Source organism: Condylostylus longicornis, unplaced genomic scaffold (genome assembly GCF_029603195.1).
Source record: "Condylostylus longicornis isolate FDR11 unplaced genomic scaffold, ASM2960319v2 ptg000010l, whole genome shotgun sequence".
Lineage (NCBI taxonomy): Eukaryota > Metazoa > Arthropoda > Insecta > Diptera > Dolichopodidae > Condylostylus > Condylostylus longicornis.
In genome coordinates, this window is record NW_026577979.1 from 13,185,651 (window position 1) to 13,212,336 (window position 26,686).

The following is a 26,686-nucleotide window of genomic DNA, read 5'->3' on the forward strand; positions in this document are numbered from 1 at the left end:
TATTCCGAGTCTATTGGAGCTGGATATTATTCAAACATATCGGTATTGAAATATTATATTTGAATTAAATGTTTATGTATGTATTCTTAAATTCCAGAATGCAGTTTAGAATATCTGAGCCGAACAGGATTTAAGAACTGTGTATTTTAACACTCTATAAAACTAAAAGTATACTTTATGAAATTTTCAAACTACTATTGTAAGCAGCGTTATGCTTAAGAAAGTTCGCATTTGTATAAATCAACAAATATATTCTGGTTCTATATTTTTGTATTTGGTACGAAAATAATATTAAAAATAGTTGTTTAATAAATTAAAAATAATATGAAAACGAAAAAAAAAAAAAAACTCAATTAAATCTTAATCTTATCTAAAATTTATTACTTTAGTTCTTAATTCATTTGGTATTTTTTTCCACAATCTTCTATACAATAATGTATCTCTCTTCATTTTTATTTAACGAGTAAAAGGACATTCATTCATAGAATGTACCATAGTTTTAATTCTATCATCATATTTACCTGTTGTTGCATTATAAAAATGTTAAAAATATAATTAGAAAATAAAAGAAAAAAAAAAAATAAAATATAAAAATAAAAATTTTTCCTCTTTTTTAAACTGCACATGTTAATTTTATATATTTTTGTTCGTTTAAATAAAAATTTTCTTCAAATAGCAAAAAAAGAAAAAAAAAAAATAAAAATTTATTTTCTAATCAATTAAATCTTTTCATACCAATATACATATAACAAATAATATTTAAAAGGAATTTTATTTTTACAATATTACTATTGAAAAATAAAACATAATTAGAAAAGAAAATAATAAAGAAAAAAAAAGAAAATTATGCAGAAAATGAATAAAATTTTCAACAAAAAGGATATTAGATGTAATGAAAATATTATACATATATATATCTAGATGTTTAATCCTGAAAAATTTCAAGTGTTTGTTATATAATAATAAAATTTTTGATAACAGGGTAAGTTTATAATAGTACAATAAAAAAAAAACACAGAAAAGCTGAAAATTTTAATTTTTGCAAAATTCAACACTTTGCATCAGTTTTTCGTAAAGATTTCACTTTAAGTTTGTTATAAATATAAGATCGGAATGAATTTTAAATAAAATGTTATTGAAAAAGGAATTAGCATACAATTGGCATTTTTCTTTTTCTTGTATTTACTTAGAATGAAAAGTTTCTTATGTTTAATTTTTGTAGTTGGTTTTGGTGTTTTCTTTTAATATAAATGTATTGTATTTGATTAACTTGTTTTTTTTGTTATATAAAGAGGAAAATCCCTCTATATATATATATATATATATATATAAGACAAAATTTATTTTATATACAAATATCTATACATACTTTTACCTTTACTATTGTTTTATTTCGTATACATAAGAAATACATACTCGTATCTAATAGTATAGATATATACGAGTATATGGGTATGTCTTATATTCAAAGTGAATAAAAAAGATAATAAAAAGAGATTAACAGATTAAAATATGTGTGTGTGTACAATTTCATCATATGTGATACATGAATTGTGATATAATGTATAACTACTAATATTCTTATTAAGTATAAAGAGCGTATAATATACTATTTACATATATACTAGTGTATATATAGTTGATATTGAAATATTGAAATGAAAATGTTAAGGCGCATTTTCTTTTCAACAAAAAAAAAAAATATAATTAAAACAATAATGATCGATCATTTATAATATCGAATATTGATTAGAATTTAAAAAAAAAATATAAATGTCGTATCATATCGTATATTTTTTAAACATTACTCTGCTACATGAAAATTGAGTACATTAAAATTATGCATTATTTACAATCGTTGTATAAATGTATGTATGTAATTTTTTGTATTTGAAAAAAACTATTGGCTTAAATAGTGAAAGTATCCTTAGAATTTACTTCTTAATTTAATTAATGAATTTTGAACAATTTGTTAATGTTATATTGTTAGTGTTTTCCTAGAGTATTAAGCGAAAATCATATTTTGTAATTCTCTATGTAATATAACCTAAAAGCTATTATAAGTACTTATAAATATAAATTTAATAATACAATATGTTCTTGGTATATAAGTTAGCTAATCGTAAATTTGACTATTCCATCATGTACAATGTGTCAACTGTCATACGAAATTATAAGACCCAAATTAAAGTTCAATGTAATTTTAATGAATTTTTACATAAAATTTTATTTTGAAAAAAAAGTTGACCTTATTATTTTTTAATCTTTTCAAAATAGATTTTGCATTATTAACGCTATTAAGTTCATATTATAAACTATTTCTATAAAACTATAAAAGTTTACCTCCCTTTGTCTATATTTTACATTTCGTAATACAAAATATTAATCAAAAATTTTAAATGATATTAGAGAAATTTAATAAAATCACCTCTGAATAAAGTATGTGTACTTATTGTATTTTCTGAAATATTTTTAATTTCTTCTTTCATTACTTACTTATGCATGTAGATACGAAAATTATACAATACTTTTAACGACGATTCCCTAATAATTACAAAATATAGTATGAATTTGGTTATATATAAAAATTGCATATAAAACGGCGTTCCACTCTATTTATATGAGCGTAATGTAAATGAATAACATTAATAATTGATATACATGAATACCGCAAGTATACGAGCGTAATCTTAATGAATAACATTATTAGTTTATATACATTAATACCGCAAATATTATAATATAAGCAAATAAATCTCCAATTTAACTAATTATTTTATAAGTAATTTAAAAAAAAAAAATTTGTTCAATTCGTATCTGAAACGTTCTAACGTACAATGACTATTTTAATAAGGAGCTAAGGGTGATAATCGATTTTTTCGGTAATATTAATATACATAAATTTGCAAATTTTTCAAAAAATCCGAAATTTTAGATTGAACCCCAAAAAATGTTGCTTTATTAAATTTTATCTATATATAAAAAAAGAACTTTAAAAATTCCATACAGATTTTGAGTTTTTTTTTCCATAAATTCGATATTTTAAATTGAAAATATTATCAAATTACAATTTTAATTCAATAAAATTTTACGTATTATATTATAATATATTGTGCATGAATAACTTAACCTTGTCAAGTTATTCATATAAGATGAACTTATATTCAAATTTCTGTTATACATATAGATAATGTGCATAAATTTGCATATATACAACATAATTTATTCATAATATATACAATCGCGTATACATATATTTATAAATCTATATATAATATGTAAGAATACTAAGTGCCTATAATATGTATACCACATATACTCATAATATCCTGCACCAACATATGTGATTTTCTGATAGTAATATCCTATCTCTCTTCTCTTATAGCATGCTGTGTATCGCGCAAAAACACAAACAAATCCTTTTTTTTCTTTTTGTCATTCTGTAGACATTTTTATATTAAAAGTTTATTATTAAATATTATAAAATATGCTATTAAAAATGTCTCATGTTTTTCTTTCGTATTCCTTTAAAATAAAAAATGGCACATATACGCATAAATTCAGATTTATTATAATTTTTTTATGATTTTATTCCCTTTGGATAAGAATCTGAAAAGAAAAAATATAAAGGCAGAAAGAAATAAGAAAAAAATTTCGTCTGTTACAGTTTAATGGATTGTGCTAACATTCTGTTTACTCTTAAAGGATAAATTTTTACATTTGTAAGGTTTTTCTTTTATTACGAATTTTTCTAACATTTCGGAGATTTTTTGTTTTTCTTTTTGATAATAAAAGGTAAAAGATAATAATTGTTAAAATATGCAAAATTTACAAAAAACAATTTACAAAAAAGAGAAAAACAAAATTTTTCTATCTCACCACACGTCCTAAAAAGAACATTGAAAAATGTTAACAAAGCAAAAATTTTTCTTTAAAATTTTTCTTTTTTTTTTCATTAACATTAACTCTATGATGAGGTTATATTTAAAGGGAATTTTTAAAGATAAATTTAAAGTTAGTAAAGTTCATGTAGGTTAGAAATTAAATTTATAATTTGATTAAGATAGACAAACTCGTATAATAGATTTTTCAATTATTGAACTGGAATTGTAAACTTGTGGGAGGTGAAAAATTTATTCCTTATTGTAATGAAAATATTTTGCACACATATACATTAAGTATATTTAATGGAATTGAATAAAATTTTATTGATTAATTTAATATTATATTTTGTTATACTTACTTAATATAACATCAGTTTTTGTATTTATAAAAGTGTAATATACTTGAATCATATTTTCTTTATTACTTTTCATAAGCTGAAACTGCGTATGCAAGGGTGAAAAAAAAAACCAAAATGAATTTTAATTTATAATATTGTATGTATGTATGTACATGAAAAATAAATTTATTGCTATATTCGCCAATAAATAAAAATAAAATATATAATATATTTGGATTTATGTATATACATATACATGTATATGTGTATATATATTGCCAATGGGCATTAATTTTAAAATTATTGCATTGATAATTCTTTTATATGTGACCTCTGGTGTATTTATTCATCAACAATTTTGTGATGTGTATAAAGTACTATTGTATTATATAGTAATCTCTTAATCTCTTCTATGACACTTGTATGTATCGTAAAATATCAAGTATCTATTTTTTTATGGTATGGTCTGAATTTTAATTGTGTGGTACTTTAATTATTTTCAGTTGAAAAATAAAATAAATGGTAATATAAGAGAATTCTAGATTTCGGATGCCACAATCAGGTTATAAAATGTTTCTTTTTTCATATTAAAATTTTTTTACAATTCTAATTGAATTGTAATTCATTTGTTATTATTATGTATGTATGTATGTACATGCATACAAGTGGTCAGTTATAAATAAGACACTCTATATTTCGAAACATTAACTGTTTTCGGTACAATTAATTCAAATTTCAAAAGCATTGGTTAAAATTCTTTTATTATTGCATTACAGAACTTGAAAATGTGTTTGACACACAACACGAGATTTTATGTTTTTGCTGCAATAAATGATACCAATTATATTGTGTAAATTTGAATTAGATTGTGTGCAGCTACCCTAATATTTTAATAACTTTTCGAGATGTCCATTCGGAGTTATTGCTCTTGGTGTTTTAAATCTTCTACAATAAAAATAAATAAATTTTGTTTAATGTATTATGAACAAAAATTTTAATTTTATTTATGAAATATTTTTGTAATACCAAAGGAATAATGGGACATTCTTTAACACATGTACGAAATGCGTTCTCTTTTAAGTAAGCAAAAGAATAAGGAAGTATAAATAATAATATTATTATTTCTGCTCATATTGTACATACTTCATTTATACATGCATTCAAACAAAAATTTCTCTATACACGTTGTACAACTTATGTTAAACTGATCCTCTTCTTTAAAAAAAAATATTTTTTTTCATATTTTCCAAATACTGAACAATATATTTGCTTAGAATTTTAATTAATTTACCTACCCTTAGGAAATTTTATTCATCCTTTTCGGTTCTTATATCCTTATCAAAATTGAATTTAGAAAGAGAAAGAGAGAGAGAAAAAAAAACAAAATCCTCAAATTCAAATAAATTAAATTAAAAAGCAAACATAAAATGTGTTGGAATTCAAAATTGGAAATGTGGTGAATTTTTTTATATTTTTACAATTTTTTAAATTTTTAATAAAAATTTAAGTTTCAATTGCTTACTTTTCAAAAATTGTTTATATTAGTAGAAGCACTGCCCTGGTTATTATAACAGATAAAATATATAGCAGTAATAATTAGATTAATAACCAACTAGGGCCTTGGTTCCAAATTATGTGAATAAAAATTATTTTTTCGTTTAAAACCAATTAGAGGCAATTGTTATTAACGAAACTATGACATGCCTATTGAAAATATTTTTGAAACACTCTTTAGTGACTAAAAGCAATATTATGGCCAAAAATATGCTTAAATCTTCATAATCTATGAAAATTTAAAATTTTGTTACCATATCGAATTAATAAAGCAAATTTGTAGTGGTATGGAGTATTTTCAGTAGTGTAGTAATAAAAAATAATGTTCTTAATTAAGCAAATAATTTGGATTAATTATAGAGGTGTAGAATTTTTATAGGTGAAGTACATGAATGTACAAAAATTGACGTAAATATAGTAACATTCAATAAAAAATCCTCTTTGAATTAAAAAACCTAGATTGTTAAAGATCAATTATTTTTGTTACATTCTTATAAGCGTTCGTCCTTATTCATTGATTCCTTCAATTCTACTTTTTAATTTTTGTGTCCTTTAATATTCTTTAAAATCTTTTTCTTTTTTATTAATTTAGAAATAATAATTGTATCTCGTTGAAAAAATCTCGTTTCTTTTCTAAACTTTATCATCATATACTTGTATTGCGGATGGTAGCTATGCGTCTATACACTTATGTATCATTATGTATGTAACAAAATAATTTGGAAAGACGTAATGATATTTTGGGATTTCGATTACTTTATTACAAGAAAAATTAAATAAAAAAAATGTTTATGCATATATATATATATATATATATTTTTTTTTTTTTGTGTATAAAATCGATAAGATTCCCTTATAATGCCTAAAAGTATTCTCATACAAGTCACTCTACAACGTAAGGTTCAGTCAACATTTAATTTTGAAGGTTGATTTTATGATTCAATTTAATTTAATGTAAAATTGGTGAAATAACCAAAAATTTTTGAATATTATTATATAACAAATATGTGTGTATATAAGGAGACATACTCGTACACACAAAAAGAAAGAAATTTAAAAAGTGAATAAACCAGAGACACCCACGTGTACAGACATTTTCATTTTTAATGTAGGTGTATCCTGTGACAATATTGAACACATTTATGCACATACATGTATTCAAATATTCCATACCAATATGTAAATAATATACAAGTATAAGAAACGGTACCTGGATAAAATTTCTTTATACCGTTATATACAAATGTGTAAATATATTCTATGGGAAAAGCAATAAATATTTCCAATATCTACATCCTTTTAATATAGTATATAAGTTATATAAAACTTTAGGCTTACCAGATATTCATCATAATAATCTGGGACAAAGAGATTTTTCTTTATAATTTTATCTTTTGGATAAGTGTTTGAATTGATCCGGATTAAAATAATTGTTTATAAAGTAGCACTTTTCCACCAAATAAAAATGTATCAAAAAAATTATCTTTTATATTTATTTCATTTAAATAACCGAAATATATTAAATTATTGCTTATAGTCAGGATGAGGAAAGAAATATTAAAAAAGTCGTAGCATAATGGACGAATAGCATAACGGTTTGTTAAAGGAGTTAAGATAAATAATTGTGTTGCTTAATGGAACGGCATCTGTTGGGTTTTTGTAAAAATTTGTTACAATTTTGGAAAAACATAAGGCACCAAAATGAAAATTTTAATAATTTCAAGAGACAATAACTTTGAAAAGCTGAAGGCAGAACAAAATTTTCTTTTAAAAAAAGTAAATTGTGTATTATTGATATTGGAAACTACTAAAATTTCAAGCAGCAAAATTTAACCGTATAAAAGCAAGACTATACCCGAAATTGGGAAAAAAGTATTTTAGAAAGAAACTCGTTGCTTGTAAATGTAACAGGTTCGTAACAAACTAATGGAATAAAAAATTTAATACAATAATATTTTTTATAAGAGAACCATTACTTATGTCTTTAAGACAACTATTAATTTCAATTAATAATTTCAACAGCAACATTTGCCAATATACTGTTTGGCAGTATAGAAAATTTTTTTCTAGTCAGATTCATTTGAAAAATGAGTAGAAGTTTTGTAATCAACCACACGAACAGACGGTCAAAGTAAGGGCAAAATAAAAATATGGATATCAGTCGTAATAAATCACTGGCCTTTTTTATTGTAATATTCGAAAAATATAACTTTTTTCAATCTTTCACAACAAAATATAAGAATTTGACTGAAATCTGAAGAAATGAAAAAAAAACGCCACAGCACACGTGAAATATAACTGATTGTATTTTAGATATGCACTGGGACACGACCTTTTATATAATTCATGTACTTAATATACATATTAGATGTTTAGAAAGAATTTTTGTGGGACATTTTATAAGCTCGTTATATTTTCAAGAGTTTTAATTATTTTAAAAAAGTTTTAAAAGCAAAAAGAAGTAGAACAAAAAAAATTCTTTTATCTTTTAGAATTATTAACTTAAAATCCCTTTATCTTCTTATTATCTAAAGTTCATGATTTTAAAAAAAAAAACCTTCAAAAAATGAAGAAAAAAAAAACCAAAATTAATTTCTGACCAACCAATCATTATACAATCATTTGGGTCTTAAAGGCAATTTAAGAGTTAAATTTTGGTTTATTGTTCTTCCACATTTAATGCTCATCTACATTACCTTATAAATTATATAAAAATCAAGATAAATAATGAATTATATAGAACTTAATTTATATAGTATGAAGAAAATAAATTTTTATTCAAAGGTAAAGGTAACAGAACTCATTTATTTGTGCAACCTTCTTATACATTTACATATTCGTCGTCAAATTTTAATTTATTTTCTAAAAATTTTAATATTCTAACCCCGGTACAATTGAAATAAATTAAAATTTATTCTAATATATAATTCAGAACAAAGGATACTTACGAGAATATTTGAGTTACTTGACAATAATAAAAAAATTTCTTAAAATAAATTAGGAAGAACAGGGTTATGTTGGAAGAGAACTGTTCATTAAATATTAAATGGTATACTTTAAGTACAATTGTTCTTCACTTCTATAAGTGACTGAGAAATTTACCTATTAAATTATATTTTTGTTTTTATTGTTGAAAACGACTTTAATATACAATTCGTTTAAATTGGGCTAGATGTTTAAAAAATATGGTGTTGCGCAATTTAAGCAATTAATGGCAATTTTGGCAATTGATCTGCTCACAAAAGTTTTTTACTTATCAAATCTCAGAAATTATATATTTTTTAAAATACTATGTTTTCTTAAACCATTCCCTCACGATTTATGAATGTTATAAGGAAACACATATAACGTTATAAACACATTCATCTAGGGAGAATTCTTGGGTTGAAAGAAAATTTTGAACTTGTAAAGTTCAAAGATATTCCGCTTATAGAATTCGATTAATATAAATCTCGAAATTTCATTTATCTAGAGCTTCAAGTCTACATATTTGAAATTAGAATTTCTAGTAACGTTCTATACTAATAGTACTTATTACATAATTCTTAGTAATATTGAAACTCTAAAATATTTGTATATTATTTATTATTAATAATATGTAGGATTAATTAATATAATATTGAACTGATTCCTCCTATTAAAATTATTGTTAAAGTACAATAAATTTCAATAGTTATTTTAGCTAAAAAATTATTAAAGAACTTATAATCTACTGATTTATTATTGAAATTCTTCGTGGATATCAAATTCAATTTAAATTTGAACTTGTGTTCCAACTTTCTTAAAAATAAACACATATACTTATATATATATTTGAAAATTACTGTAATTTTGCAATTAAATTTTGAATTTAATTTAATCAAATACTAAAAATATTATTTTTCTTGTGTAAAATTAAAGTATTAAGATTCCCAAATACACAAAAACATTCTTGCAGTGATAATAAAAGTTTTTATACGAAAAAAAATTTTGGACAAAAAAAATTTGTTTCGTACTCGTAGCTACTCGTATTACAATTTTTTTTATCATATTTTATTATGGGTACAAAAAGGTACAAAAAATTTCTGAACGAAAATATTTTCTTTATAAAATAAGAGAATCACGGATTAATTTTATTAAATAAGCATTTTTCCTATAAATATGCAAATATAAAATAATGAATGTAAAATTTTTGATTAAATGTGTGTTGTAAAATCAATAAAAAAACAGGAATATTGAAGGACAACTTTGACAAAGCAACGATTTCTAACTTGCCTATGGCTACATGTAAAATTTTTTACACTGCAATTCACCTCACCTTCGCCTTTAAAGTCTTCCTCTCTCCTTTCTTTTGTTTCAATGAACACAAATAAAACATTCGATATGTACGAATCCAATATAGAATTATGAGCTTCATTTTGTTTTCCATTTTTTCAATCACTGAAGCAAGAAAAGGGTAAATGGATGGCGTATAATTGTATAACAGAATTTTAAAATGAAAATCTTTCGCGTTTTTTGAAAAAGGTTAGTTATTTTAGTATTAATTATACTTATTTTTAAAAATCTGGCAGGTTTTTTAGGTTTTATTGAGAAAAGATAAAATATCCAATTAAATATGTGATAAATCTAGACAAATTTCAAATATGTTAAACTAAACAAATTTTAAAAACTAATGAAAAAAATAAGAGGGAGAATCGCAAATATCTAGCGCATCGTAATATTTTGCCGAAGCTATCCTAATTATAACCCTAATTAAATTCAAATTTTCAAATTATTATTCCAATTGGATTTCATACATTTTCACAAATTATAATTTTCGGAATTACATGACAGACTAACGAAAATATAATTTAACATTATTTCATTTCTATACATACATTAATTTCAAATTTAAATATTAGTTGTAAGAATGTGTAAAAATAGAATTAAATAAAATGATAAAATAAAATATTTTTAAAAAGGTTTTTATGTAAATAATAATTTAAAAAAGAAAATTATACAGAACACATCGATATACGCGAATAAACTTTATCTATAGAAAAAATTTTTTATTTTTTATATAATATAGAGAAAGCGCGATGATATAGAAAAATGAAGGTAAAATAATAAGGTAGAAAAAAAAAGTTTAAATAATAAAAGTCCTTCCCGTTTTTATACAATTTTTCTCATTTTTTAAGAAATTATGTTAGTATTTACATAAAAGATCCTTAAATACAGTTATATTTTTATATATTATGTGTATATAATGTATGTATCAATATACGTACGTGTGTACATAAAAATTAAACAATTTGCATATAAAGAATTGTAAGAAACTGTGGTTTAACTACATACATACATAGCTATTCAGCTATTTGATAATTAGTGTACTACTTATGTACATTAGGTAGGTATTTGTCTATTAAATGTACTATAATTTTTAAGCTATTGCTTGTATTATATATGATTACACATGTTTTGTTATATGTATACATATATATATATATATCGTATGTATATATGCATATAGTATATATGTATATATGTATGCAATATTTTCAGTATTCTTCCATCATTATTTTTAGAACAAAGGAGAATAAAACTGACATTGAATTTTGTATAATAAGTATATTAATAAAGTATGTATATTAAACTAAGTATTTATTGTACATATAAACATATATTTATAATACATATTATTTCATACCTTATGAATATTCTGAATTTTTTAATATAAATAAGTTTGCCCAAAATACATATATATTATTACATATAATATCACTTCAGACGAAAAAGATTTATAAATACAAAATTTAGAATTTTCGGTTTTTGTTTTGACTTCTATTTAAGTTTTAAGGTTATGGTATCAGAAGAGGTTATGGTTAAAATAATGAAATGTCAATTATGAAAATGAATGATATTATTAACAATGAATGAATAATTGAAGAATTTAAGCATAATTTATTTAAGTTTAACATTAAATTAGTTTAGGAAACTTTAGATAAGTTTATATTTGCTAAGTTTTATATAATTCAACTGTAGTAAATTAAAATTTATGTAGGTGTTCTTTTTGATATTCATCAATATTATATTCTTTTTGATATTTTAAGTTTGTAATCATATTTGCAGCATTGCAGCCTGAAATTTCGCTTTTTTACTATACAGAAATTATACAATATTTATTATATTATATAGTTTATCTATTCGACTTGCATTATTGTACAATAATGCAAGTCGAATAGATAAACTATAAATCGTTTTAATAATTGAGGTCTGATATAATTTTTGAAATGCCAATAATTTCAAATTGACACTAATATACCAAAAACCAAGTGATTTCCCCAAATATCTAAAACACTCTGAAATAAAGTTTTTTCTCCTTCACCTCTCTTAATCACTGAAAAGACTGAAATAAACGTGAGTTAATATTCAAATAAAAATATAAAAGTAAAACTTTAATGTTTTATTTAAATTTTTTTAGCAAATCCTACAGCACGATTTTTTTTAAGCGTTTTAATGTTCACTCATATAAAATTATACATATATGTATGTTGATATCCCGCGATTGCCCATATATGCAATGTTAATAAATGTGTTATTAAAAAAGGACGAGCATATACAAATATATTTTGATTTCTTTATATATACATACATATATATATTTATATTTACATATATAACCAATTATAATCGTATTATAAATTTATAATGAAATAAACAGATTTTAAAACAATTTGAATATGTTGACATAAAACAATTTCTCAAAGTCAAATTCATAAATTTTAATAAGTTTTAAAACTTAAAAATTATATAAGGTGCCAAATGTACTTTAAGTTGAAAAGCTGCATGAATAAAAAAATAATTCACAATTGGCAAGAACATTTAAAAAAATATTTCTTCCTTTTATATTTTATTTAAATTTGGCTTGAAAATCACTTCAACTGTTGCGGAAAGGATAAGTGAGATATTCAACAAGTAGCAAAAATGTTTGAGTTTTTAAACTTAAATCCACTTGACATCAGCATGAATGTTTGTTTGAATTTAAAAAAATTTACAAATTTTAAATTGCTATTGAAAAAATCCTTACCAACTTTTAACTGTTGATTCAATATTTTCCAACAGGTTATCTTTAAAATTTTATAGATATTGCTACAATAATTTTAGTTTTGGGTCAGATCACACTATACATATTTTAATAAATCATTAAAATTTAAATGAAACAAATGAAATAGATTTAAAAATTGTAGACTTCCAATAAAATTTATGTCTCTCAATTTTATAAACTCTAACACTTTAATAACTCTCTACCATTTCCTTTTCCTTCCTCACTAAATGATGACAATTTTGTTGGGCAATCTGATAGCCGCATTTTGTGCGTCTAAATGATGATTGTTTAGGCTCTTTCGTGCAATGTTTGTCTACGTTATAATTGTTGCTTGGCCTAAGCAATTCGGGTGATAATAAATACAGTAAATGACCTAATATGTTAAAAAAGATAAAGATAAAATATTTTTTTTTGACAGGACATAGGAATGTAAAAAATTCATGCTAAAACACTACAATATATTATACAAGTGTATAACGCTTGAAAAGCACTGAGTTTTATTAACAGTATAATAAAAATATTAAAATGGAAGCTTACTTTAAATTTACCTTTTGTGTTGTGCGTCAAGAACATATTTTTACATTTTTTGATGTTGTTTAAAATAAAAATAATCAAATCAGGAAATATGCGTGCAATCATACGCAAGTGTTCATTTACACACAAACATACATATAATGTGTTATTGAAAGATAATAAAATTTTATACACTTACACACAATTTTTTATCATAATACAAAATAATGTACTTGAAATATATTGAATCAATAGAAATAAAAATGAAAATTTCGATTGCGTTTACATTCAATTTCATATACCTATTTTGTCGAACAATGGGAGAAGAGGAAAAAAATGTTGACTATTAATGAAATTGTTTTCCCGTTTCATTGTAATTTTCGAAAAACTCTACTCGATACATTAGTAAAATTACTTTGAACTCTATATGTACATATATCCATTTGTACCCATATAAGTACAAATTTGCTCTTCAAATGCTTCCCGGCGGAAAAAAAAATGTTTCTATTGTTTTGTTTGCCTAAGTGTTTCCTTGGATTGACGCGCCAACCTAAACAAAAACCTAAAACTTTTGTTTGGATGAATAATTTTACTCTTATTCTAAAAGCATTAGTGAATGGTAAAATAAATGTGTAAGTTTTGTTTTAATAAGAAAAAAATCTGATGTGATCGTCAGCACATAAACGACCGCAATGTGTATTGTCTGGTTAAATGAAAGTGTTACAGAATATTATAAAAATTCCTGTTAAATACTTCTTTCCAATTTTTAGGCCATTAGTAAGCCTATAGTTAATATACCTAAAAAATTTAAATTTGGCTCTTAGTAAAGTTTCGCTTTGTGCTACCCGAATTCCCTGAAATGCTCGTCAGTTAGTATCCGAGATTGGAGTTAGTTTCCAGACCAGTTTCCGAGCTCTGATCTTTCCATAAAATTTATTTGTTCGTTGCTTTAATACGAAGAATTTAAATATTAAATATCAATGAAATCGGTATGAAAAAATGGATATTTGGCCCGTAGTAAACGTCCTGTTGCTGATGCATGATTTCTTTCAAAAGTTAGAAGGTTTCGCGGACGGTCGAGCGAAGTTTATATATGAAATTTCAAGTAAATCTGTTGAATATTTTCTTAATAATGAACAAAATTGTAAAACAGTGAAATAAACTTACACATCACATTTCATCAAAATCGGTTTAGCCGAACTCGAGATACAGTTGTGCACACATAGACAGACAGACCGACAGACCGATAGACCCACAGACCGGCAGACCCACAGATCGACAGATTGCTAAAAAATAGTTTGTTTACACTTCCCTAGCATGGAGAAGTGCTTTCTCACCGAAAACTCGATATGCAAAATTTGTTGCCATCACATAATCTAACTATTGTTTGCACAATACGGTGGGCAAAAAATAAAATCTAAAAATGACAAATAGAATCATAGATACATTCGTTTTAGAAACTAAATAGGTAAGAAACCTATGTGAGTCGAGTAAAACTTTCATTTTTTTCCTCCTGGATTTTCATTTTATGAGTAGAGTTACTCCTATCCACGCTCAATTTTATATATAAAATGTTTCATTATTATTCAATATTCCTTGTATAAACATATTTATTTTCAATTTTAAAAATTTTGAAATTTCTCTATTTCGTTAAGTTGGAAGGCTTCTACAGAACTTTTTAAATTAGTTGAATGCGTATTGAAAATTTTAAATATTAAAAGAAACGTTGACACAAAGAATACTATAAATCAATTATTAAAAATGTATATTTTATTAATACACATAGAAACAAATTATAAGTTAATATCGCCTCAATCACATACATATATTTAAATCTGTTATGGTTATTTTCAGGTAGAATTTTCTATAAATAAACTGACCTCATTAAAAATTTAACCTAAATTTTGTCTTCTTTTAATTTATGATTTTTTATGATAATCAGAATCGATTCACCCAAATAATGCATGTATTTTCTATATATTTTCCTTTTTCTATTTGAATTTTGTTACATAATTTCCTATTATATTTAATATTCCATTCATTATGTGTAATTTATAACAAATTAACTATAGAGTTTTTTATTCAAACCTTAGCATGAAATTTCATTTAACCACGGTAGATGTTAAAAGTGAATGAATTTTTTTTTAATGTAATTTATTGATTATTTCGGTAGTTAAAAAAATTTAGAGAAAATTTTTATTATTAATGTTTTGAATGTTTAAGAACTAATACAAATAATATTTTTATAAAAATAAATTCGTAAAGCAAAATGTATTAAAAATGCACATTAAATTAATTAAAAATATTAGTTACTACATATCACAAATGGAATCGAGCACTTAGCAATTAAAAATTGATGTTTAAAAATCAAAAGCACTCATTACACCCAGATCAAATTTCGACGTTATCAAAGAATAGATTTTAATAATCAAAAAAAAAAAAAACTAAAAACAAACATAAAAAATTAAAATAAACATAAAAATTATAAATAAATATGGCTAATACTGCTCAACTCCTACGCAGGCAAAGTTCTAGGGATTTACACTTAAGAACTCAAAGAAGTATCGATAATCTAGAATTAAAAGTAAGTAAAAATTAATCAAAAAAATTTTATTTATACAAAAATGAAATTTTTTCTTTTTTCCAATAGGAACTACGTGGACGTTTAGTTAGAGCTGAAAATGGTTCTAGAGATTCAGTACCTTTATATGGTGCAACAAATCAGGGATTTATATCAGATGATAAGGATCCAGATAAAGACAATGTTATATTTGGAGATCCATTGACCCCACCACCGCAACAGCATCAATCTCAAACTATAACAAAACAACCATCGACAAATATACCACTAGAGGATATAGTTCAAGAAGAAAAACAAGAAGATGAACGTGAAAGTTGGGATAGTAAAATTATGTTTTTACTTGCAACCATTGGGTAAAATAATATTTTCAATTCATATACCTTTATTTGACTATATAAATTATAAAATTATAAAATATTTGTAGTTATGCAGTTGGACTCGGAAATGTTTGGAGATTTCCGTATTTAGCACAAAAAAATGGTGGCGGAGCATTTTTAGTTCCATATTTCATTATGTTATGCATTCAAGGTATACCAATTTTTTATTTGGAATTAGCCGTTGGTCAACGATTACGTAAAGGAGCTATCGGTGTTTGGAATCAGGTAATTATAGTCACAATTTGGAAATTTATTATAGTTGTTGTTATTAATTATAGGATTTTGTTAATTTTCTTTTAGGTATCACCATTTCTTGGTGGAATTGGTATATCATCGGCAGTAGTTAGTTTCATAGTTGCATTGTATTATAATACCATTATAGCTTGGTGTCTAATATATTTACTACACAGTTTCGAATCTCCATTACCATGGGCCGAATGTCCAACTCGTTTATATAAAAATTTTACATACGATTACGAACCTGAATGTGAAGTAAGTTAACCTTTTATGTGATTAATTTACATTTTATAATAATACTAGTTATATACAAGTAATTATTTAAATATTCTTCAATTAAACTGTTTAAAGGCATCATCACCTACACAATATTACTGGTACAGATCAACTTTAATGTGTTCCGATAGCGTTAATGAGCCTGAACAATTCAATTACAACATGGCCTTAGCATTAATAGTTTCTTGGTTTCTAGTTTATATCTGTATGGTACAAGGAATAACATCATCAGGAAAAATTGTATACATGACAGCCCTGTTTCCTTATGTTGTCCTAATAATATTCTTCTTCAGAGGGATTTCACTTGATGGTATGTAAATATTCATATCAAAACCGAATACTTGCCAAAAACATTGTTAAAAACTAAATTATTTTTAACATTAATCTTTAGGTGCGAAAGATGGAGTCTTGCATTTATTTACTCCACGTTGGGAAATATTATTAGATCCCGTTGTATGGCTTGAGGCCGGTACACAAATATTTTTCTCGTTGGGTTTAGCATTTGGAGGACTAATTGCGTTTAGGTATTATTAAATGACAAACTGTGAGTAAATTTTGTTTCTAACTTGAAATGATATTGTTATCATTTTATTTAGCTCTTATAATCCAGCAAACAATAATTGCTTCCGTGATGCAATTCTAGTTTCAATGACAAACTGTGGAACATCAATGTTTGCTGGGGTCGTGGTAAGTATTTTATTCTATATAAAATGTAATATTATCTCACCAAGTAACAATACAGGTGTTCTCTGTGATTGGCTTTAAAGCTCACAAAACCTACGATAAATGCTTGGAAGATAGGAGACATCTTACTGAAAAAAATATTACTTCAAATTTACCAGAGTGTGATTTACAAAAGGAGCTAGCTAACGTAAGCATTTCTTTTAAACATAATTTTAAGGGAATAAAAATGTTACGAATTTTTAGAGCGCTTCTGGTACGGGATTGGCTTTTATAATATTTACGGAAGCGATCAATCAATTTCCCGGTGCGCAATTATGGGCGGTTTTGTTCTTCTTAATGCTCTTTACATTGGGAATTGACTCCCAATTCGGAACATTGGAAGGTGTTGTAACATCCTTAGTCGATATGAAACTATTCCCAAATTTGTCTAAAGAGCACATAATTGGAGTAATACAAACTTAACTTTAAAAATTCAGTAATTGAATACAGATAAATGATAAAAACTTTCATTCTAGATACTCTGTACTACATGTTGCCTCCTATCAATGGGATTTGCTCATGGGGCCGGAAGCTATATATTTCAATTAATGGACAGTTTTGCAGGAAATTTTCCTTTGTTAATAATAGCATTATTCGAATGTATTTCAATAAGTTATGTATATGGTATTAGAAGGTTAAAGTTTTAAGCAAAACAATTATTGCTTTTATTTACTTTTACTTATTATTTTACAGATTTTCAGATGATATAGAATTAATGACTGGATCCCGTCCGTCCTTCTATTGGATGTTTTGTTGGAAGTATTTATCACCTGTGGCGATGATTACAATTTTATCAGCTAGTTTTTATGATTTAATGACAAATGGAAGCAGTTATCCAGCGTGGATTGCTGCTAAAGGGATGACCGAAGAAAGTGAATGGCCACATTGGTGTCTAGTAACTGCAGCCTTATTAATATTTTCGTCTATATTATGGATACCTTTTGTAGCTATTGCAAGGTAATTAAATTATTTTTTTTTTATATTTTATTTTAATTTTTTTTTTTATTTTAGACTGTGTGGTTTTACAATTGTCGAAGAAACAGATCCTGCATGGTTCCCTTCAGCCGAGTTAAAAGAAGTTCACGGTATTGTACCACATGAACCTACGGATCTTGAAAGAACTTTATTCTGTTTTAATTCGGATGGAACAGAAGGATTTTGCTGTCCCACTTACGGTTTACCAGAAAAAACTTTAGAAGAAGAGGAATAAAAAGATTATATAAAAACAGGTAAATGTTATAAAAATATTTTAATATTAATTAATATACTGAATACAAATTAAGCCCCAACGGAGTCCATATAAATATGCGCGCAACAAAACAAACAACAAAAGGAAAAATTTTAAGAGAAAATCAATGCTCGATAAAAAAAATAATTGTAGCTATGTATATAACTTTAAAATTAGTGTAAAATACTGTTATATTTAGAGGGAACCACCGACTCACACGTGACCAGACAATAACATTGGTTTTGAAACAAACATGCCTCTCAAATTATAATTCTTCTGACCAATTTAATTAAAATAAGTTTTAAACAAGAGCCCATTTTGATTCTTTTTTGAACTTGTACTTATTTTGTAGTTATGATAATTTTCTTCTATTAGATTATATAATTATTTCAAAAGACATATGATTTTGATAGCTCATATATTGAGTACATGAAAGTACTGTGTATTTGTATAATTACATAGCCGGTCTAAAATATAAAGAATTTATGTATTTACAATGCATATTGAATTAATATCTGTTATACAATATTACAAACCATTTGCAATCAACTACAAGAAACACTTCGGGTGATACAATTTTTAAGTGCATTATTCATTAAATATAAAATTATCTCGAAATAATCAATTTTTCAAATTATGTATTTCAATTACACAATTCAAAATATTTCGCTAACACTTTATGAATTCAAATCGAATTTTATGCAGCAACATTATAATATTATATAAATACACAGTAATCTCTATTCTTTTAAATACCATAATTTGTTTGTGAAATATTTTTAAAAAAGTTCACGTAATATAAAATTTAAGAAAAATAATCAATATATATTTTAATATTATTCGCTTAGTTGTACATTATTAAAAATGTTAAAGCATTTTTTAAGAACCTGTGTTAAAAAATATATTATATTCTGTGATTTTAACGAACTAAATTCCTCCGGCAATATCCCTCTAATATCGTAAATAAATAAATTATAAAATACGATATAATTTTAATTAAATATACGTATAAATAAATATCTCATGTGTAAAAAAATTAGATGATTTAAAACGTTAGAAAAATATATTAAAAATTCATAATAATTCAATAATAGATTCATACTGCTCCAGTTTAAATAAATCTAGTTTTATCATATTTTTGATTTTCGAAATTTTATTTTTAATGTACGCCAAAATTGAAATTTTATTTAATACCAAGAAAAATTCAATTCCATGTTCTTATAAAAAAAAATATTATATCTTTGCTATTATAGTTCAAAATAATAATATAAATTAATTATTAGCAAATTCATATTTGTAATTTCTTAATTTGTTTCTAAAGAACAAAAACATAAAAGAAACCTATTTCCCTTTATTATTGCATATCAAAAACTTGCATTCTTTTCACATTTTCTAATTTTAGTTGCAAATATTAAAACAAAAAATTTCGAAAATGTAGAATTTTATGTACGGAATATTAAAAAAAAAATTAACGAAATTAATAAAAAATGTATAAAACTTACGAGGCTATTGCCAATTAATTAATGTATAAAAATATATATAATATGTATGTATTATATAATAAAATTTATAATTGATATTATATAAAAAAAAGGAAAAAAAGAAACTATTTTTTAAGAACAAGAACTAAAAAAAATAATTTTAAAGACTTAAAAATTACAATAATTTACTCATAATGAAAAAAATAAGCAATTAGTGCAAAAAATTTCAAATAATAAAAATAGAAAATTATTGTACATATATGCCTATATACTTACATTAATATTATATAAAAATAGAATGAAAATAACTAAATTAATATATATGTTCATTATTATTAAAGAAATATTTAAAAATTTTTGACTTATTTGCAGAATATGTAAAAGTACCAATTTTTCTATTTAATAAAAATCCGGTTGATTATTTTACTTAATCTAAATTATCAATTAAAATTTTAATTATTTAATTAAAATATATGGAAAAAAATTATAATATATTTTCAGAGTTACTTGATTAAGTTCCACAAACATTACAAAAATTAGTAAAATAATATTTTTTTCAATATCTTCTTTTTCGAACTCTTTTTAAAACATAATAATAAATAAATGTGATTTAAATTTGCAATAAAAAATAAATGTCATCTTATATATTTGTATATAATATATAAATAGATAGTCATATAATTATCTTTAAATTGATATAGTTATTTCAAGATTGTTAAAAATGGTACATATAAATTTTAATTTTAAAAACATATCTTGTTTTAATGTAAATTAAATGTTATTAATTATTGTTATCTAAGTAGAAAATTAATTTTAATTTAAAAAATTATTTTATTTAAAATTGAAAATTTTCTTTAAAATTTAAATATTAATAAATTTTATCATCTATATTACATTTATATATGTATATAAAAAGGAAGTCTTATAATAATGTTGCTTCATATAACATAAAATATGTATATAAAACACAAAATAATAAATAAATGAAGCTATACTAAAAATGTACGTGTATTTGAACAAAATGCAAAAAGGTTTTAAATTATTATGAAAACAAAAAAAAATTGTAATTTCCATATATGCCTTTTTTTGTGAGATTTTATCTGTTGTTTTACATATAATATTATGAAATATGAATTTTAAACTTATAAAAAAAAATAATTAAAATATTAATTTGAAAGTTTCATAAATACTAAATTTTAAATATCCCATTTTTTATAAATGTTATTAAAATCACGATTCATCAGCGGTAGAATTATGATAGTCTTTTTTATAATGGTGTGAAATGAATTTATTAGTATAATATGTTAGGATGATAATTTGTGTAACAAGATTCTTATGCTAGTTTATGCTTAAAATATCCTAAAATACAATATTTTTAATTTAATTTTATTAAGTAAACGTTTTTGTTTTATTAAACAAACCTTATATAAAAAAATTTATAATGAAAAAAAATTATAGTATTTATTCTTTAAATTTTAGTTTTCTATAAAATGAAACTGTTTAAATGAAAATAATTTACTATCCAAATTTTTACTTGTACACATGAAATATGGTTATAACGTATATTGCTACATCAGAACAAATAATTGGAAGCAATGACTTTGTTCATAGATTAAATCAGTTCTAACTTGACGATTCTGTTAACGATATAATGAATAAATATGTATCATATCCATATGTATAAAAGAACAGCAATATAACTTTATGTTTTGCTTCCTCAATCCAAAAAACATTATAATATCATAAATAAAATTTCATTTAATTAGACTATTTAGGGAAAAATAACAATATAAAATTTAGAAACTTATAATAATTATTTTTATTAAAAAATTACAATAAATTTGCTTTTTTTAAATAAACAATTATTTTTATTTTACAATTTTAATGTTATAAACGGCGATTTTACCTAATAGAATGCAATTACAAATACTTTTTATTTTAAGATAGGGCAATATTTGTGGCAATAATATTTGAGTTTCAAAACATAATTACAATAATTTTTAATAGTAAAACCAGACAGACATAAAAAAATTAATAAATTATAAGAGTTAAAGTAAAATTTTGTAAAAATAGACTACAGTAGTTCAATAAAAACTTTTTTTTTTATAACAATTCATTTTAATTACAATGGTTTCTGATTCTCTAAAATACTTTGAGACAATCTTAACTTGGAAAACACAACATGTACATATAACTCGATATTACACTAATAATTTCATTTTATCATATTAGTTTTAAAACATTTAAAGGAAAATTAAAAGTTTTTAAATACGAATAAAAACTTTTGATGAAAAATTTAATCGCCGTTTTTTAAAGTAATTCTTAAAAGTAAGAATTTTTATTTAGATTTTATTTTACTATTAAATTTCTGAAAATATAATATTTTATATTGGAAAACAATATACATACATATGTATTTGTTTATTTTTTATTTATCATAAAAACTATATTTAGTCCTAATAATTATTCTTATTTTAAATTTATTTTATTAATCATCATCACTATAATTGTTTAACAATAAACTTAAGAGACAATAAATTCAAAGTTATACCTTTTTAACATAATAAAATATTATAAAAAATAAAACAAAATGTTCATTTTTAGCATTCCAAGTTTAAATAAAATAACAAAAAAAAAGAACGTATTTATATTTACATTAAAGAGTCCTGTATTCAAAATAAGATTTATTAAAATAAATTATGTATATATATACATAGATATAAATAAATATAATATATACGTATAAATATTTAAAAGATATTATATATATACGTTATTATATATAAATAAATATATACATATATATAATAACATTTTATTATATAAGTGTTTTTGATGTTAAAAGTTTCTTGTATTTATTTTAAAAACAAAACAAAAAAAAATCAAAAAATAATAAACATGCTAAAATAATATTATGAACGTTATTCATACTTTTAAATGTAACAAAATAAAAATCAGGAAAAAAAAATAATAACAAAAGAAAATGACAATAAAGTATTAAACATAAATTGAAATAGAAATTTGTTATTTTTAAAACTATTTTTTCAATTTGGAAATTTCTTCATTTTGCAGCATTTTAAGTTTTTTATTATTACTATCCTTTCGTTTTTTATGTTTATTTGATTTTAGATGTACACCCCACTGAAATTCTCCAATAAAATGTCTTTTACAAACTTCACAATAATTTGTAACCTAAAATAAAAATGAAAATTATTCATTATTCAGGGAAATATCAAAACACCTTTTACTCTGCTAATTTCAAACCCTTGACAAAATTATTCTTTTAATTTTGTCAAGGGTTTGAAATTATCAGAGTAAAAGGTGTCCGATCAAAACTGAGTATTTAATTTTGTTTTCTATTTTAAATCCAAAAGAGTTAATTATAAATTGTTAGTAAAGTTGTTAATTATTAGCCTTAAATCTGTATAAAAGTGACATTATTTAAATGCATTATATTTAGTTGCTACTAAAAATATAGCAAATATTAGATTGCAATTGACTTTTATCACAATTTTAATAAATTATAATTTTAAGTTCTGGCTATTATTTTCAATAACAATTTAATTGAAATTATTATTATAAATAATTTGCAGCATCGTATACGATCAATTTATTCGTACTAAATCAAAGTCAGATGCTCTTGTGCAGCAAAGGTAGGTTATCTTATTTCTGAATCAAATATCAAAAAACTCATTAGAAATATTTTACCTAACTAATTTATTTAAAAGAATTATTTTTTTTTAACAATTTTTTATGAACTTTTAACAATTAATGGAACTTTAATCATTGCCAAATATTATTTTTATAACCGTACGAACTTATGTTTGAGGGGTATACTAAATTTACCTTACCGTTTGTAACGCTAAGAAATAATGGTCTAAGATATAGATTCAAGTGTATGTTTTTGATCAGCGTCGAATTCTGTGTCGATTTAGCTTTGTCTGTCCGTCCCAGCGATAACTCAAAAACTAATTGAGCTAACTTCACCAAATTTTTACAAATGATTTATTGTAGTAAGTGCCAGAACCCTATTTAAATTGGACATGATCGGAGTACTGGTTCGTGTAGCTGCCATACAAATTCATAATTTATTTAACCATATCTTAGAAACTATGAAAGTTGTGGTATTGAAATTTCGTACAAGTAAATATATTAGTAGGGCCAAATTGTTTGAAAAAAGTCATTGAAATTGCTTCGCTCCTTGTGGTAGCTGCCGTACTACTTCAATAGTAGTTTGGCCATATCTTATAAAACATTAAAAACACAGTACTGAAATTTTGCATAAATTAATATGGTAATATGGCAACTTAAAGTCAAACTTAGTCAGCTATGGGATATTCATAACTCACGCATAGGATAACATATTCGTACGGGCATCACAGAGTTGACCGCGTCAACTCATGTAAAATAAACCTCGAATTAAATTAGTGAAATGAATGTTTTCTAAATGGTTTAACATTTTGCTTAGAGATTATAGATTTTTGTCATCAGAAGAAAAATTGTTGAACGAAATTATAATTACAAATTAGCTTTAATTATACAGATAGTATAAAATATCAATAATATTATAGAACCTTACAGATAAGACAAACCTACGAATTTACTTTAGTTTGTTATTTATATTATTACAGCATGTTGAATTAATAAAAATAATAAAATGTAGTGATTATTACTTCTTCATTTAATCCACTTCCCGGATGCTTTATATGTTTTAATGGTTGTATAGTACATGATTTTCCTTCAATAAATGTTTCAATAACATGAATAGCTTTCTTTTGAACTTCGTTTTCCCATTGATTAACATCCGATGTATCTAGTTTATATATTGGTGGTACTTGTCTGTCTTTACTAGCTAAAAATCGATTTTTAATCCATTTGATTTGTTTTTTTGAATATCTTTGTGTCACCAATTTTAATTCCTCAAGGCAATTTAATAATATTGTCATACCTTCTGGTTTATTTTGGTCGCAGTCTTCTAAAATATAATATTAAATAATTTGGATGGTTAATTTATGCTTAAACATTTTAAAATTTCAAATTTCATTGAATTTTTAAATTTTTTTGGCAACCTTTTATTTGAAAATTGTTTTCTTTTAAATATTTTCCAATAATTTCATCATGATTAGAATCGAATTGTTTCAAATATGGTATAAACTCCTTAAATCCAATACTTTGAAGAATTCCTTTTGTATAACTGTCGTCCCTATAATGAAAATGTATTAAAGAAAATTTTTAAAAGGATTTAATAAATTTATTTATACTTTGTTTCCATAAAATGAATATTATAGAAATTCCTTATTTCCTTAAGCAAACCCTGTTTCAGCATAGAATCAACCCTTTTGTTCAATCTGTCATTTAATACATCCTGGAAAAAAATATTAAAAATTGTTGGATAAAATTAATTTAAGATTATTTAAAATTAAATTATAGATTTTTAACAATACAACTCTTTACAATATTGGGAACTTGAATTCAAGCAAAACGCTTCACCCCTGCATTAAAGCGTCAGAGTATAAATATTTTTTAATTAGTTCAAATTTGAATATTTAAGTTGTGCGTAACAGAAAATCGCTAAAAGTAATCTTTTTTTTTTCCTCTTCATAACTAATAAATTTTTTACGTGAAATTTTAATTAAACACAAAATATGCATATTCAATTAATAATCTAGAATTATAAGGAACAAAAAAAATAACTTTTAATTTTTTATATTAAATTTTATTAATTATTTTAAAATAGACTTATGGAAAAAGATAAAAATTTTACATCTCATGAATATTTGAAACATTCTTCTTAGATTCTTTCATCACGCATTAAAATTTATAAATAATTGTTGAAGAAACTAAAGGAAAGTAAAAGCAAAAATTCGAGTTGTTCTTGCATATAATAATGTTTGTTCTCGAATAGTTTTTTTTCAAATTAAATATAGTTAAACTAAAAAATCAGCATACAACCTTGTATAAACAAAAACTATATTGAATATGATAGAAATAGTAATTTGAAACGAACAAATCATAATTTTTATATTTATACATCGGACATTCTCCGATTTCTATCTTTATTATCATACTTTAATTCTAATAAAACTTGTTTCTCAATTATTTGGTAAATGTATTCTTTTCCTCTCCACGTATTCAACCAGAAATGCAGAGAGTGAACGAAAGGCGCAAAGAAAACTAATAATGAAATCAAATAATTGAAAGCATAGTAAACCAAATCAAATCTGTTGCAATATAAAGATATATGAAAGCGATCTTTAAATAAAATTAAGCAAACTTTTAACAGAGCTACAATAATCCCTACCATTGAAGACAAAAGCGCGACATTGAAGTAATAATAAAAACTTTCAAAATATTGGAGCAAATTAAACATAATTTTTTAATTTGTTTGCTATTACAAATTGCTCAGCTAGTTTGAAAAAAATTTGATTTTA

General features: G+C 23.4%; 2 protein-coding genes across 3 annotated transcripts in view; one reads left to right on the forward strand and one right to left on the reverse strand.

Moving 5' to 3' along the window:
• Positions 1-539: 539 nt before the first annotated feature.
• LOC129618743 (sodium-dependent neutral amino acid transporter B(0)AT3) lies at positions 540-19,966 on the forward strand. The gene is made up of 13 exons (XM_055533706.1): positions 540-982; positions 15,662-15,936; positions 16,003-16,286; positions 16,358-16,535; positions 16,611-16,802; positions 16,899-17,133; positions 17,215-17,347; positions 17,420-17,510; positions 17,566-17,694; positions 17,751-17,954; positions 18,023-18,180; positions 18,240-18,503; positions 18,558-19,966. The coding sequence occupies exons 2-13, from the start codon at positions 15,847-15,849 to the stop codon at positions 18,754-18,756; spliced, it is 2,157 nt and encodes a 718-aa protein (XP_055389681.1). The 5' UTR covers positions 540-982; positions 15,662-15,846; the 3' UTR covers positions 18,757-19,966.
• A 3,199-nt stretch (positions 19,967-23,165) lies between these two features.
• LOC129619050 (tRNA dimethylallyltransferase) overlaps positions 23,166-26,686 on the reverse strand; it is a 114,491-nt gene continuing 110,970 nt past the window's right edge. For both annotated transcript variants that reach the window (XM_055534126.1, XM_055534127.1), the window contains exons 6-9: positions 25,517-25,620; positions 25,325-25,458; positions 24,929-25,230; positions 23,166-23,447 (exon numbers count right to left, since the gene is read on the reverse strand). In XM_055534126.1, the coding sequence (XP_055390101.1) occupies positions 23,292-23,447; positions 24,929-25,230; positions 25,325-25,458; positions 25,517-25,620 (696 nt within the window). In that variant the 3' untranslated portion in view covers positions 23,166-23,291. The remainder of the gene's footprint in view (positions 23,448-24,928; positions 25,231-25,324; positions 25,459-25,516; positions 25,621-26,686) is intronic.

What these genes read in the sequence shown, in the direction of transcription:
- LOC129618743 (XM_055533706.1), top strand. Translation starts at nt 15,847, where the DNA reads ATGGCTAATACTGCTCAACTCCTACGCAGGCAAAGTTCTAGGGATTTA. An exon ending in TATGTATATGGTATTAGAAG is followed by an intron (nt 18,181 to 18,239) that starts GTTAAAGTTTTA and finishes ATTATTTTACAG; the next exon opens with ATTTTCAGATGATATAGAAT. An exon ending in CCTTTTGTAGCTATTGCAAG is followed by an intron (nt 18,504 to 18,557) that starts GTAATTAAATTA and finishes TTTTTATTTTAG; the next exon opens with ACTGTGTGGTTTTACAATTG.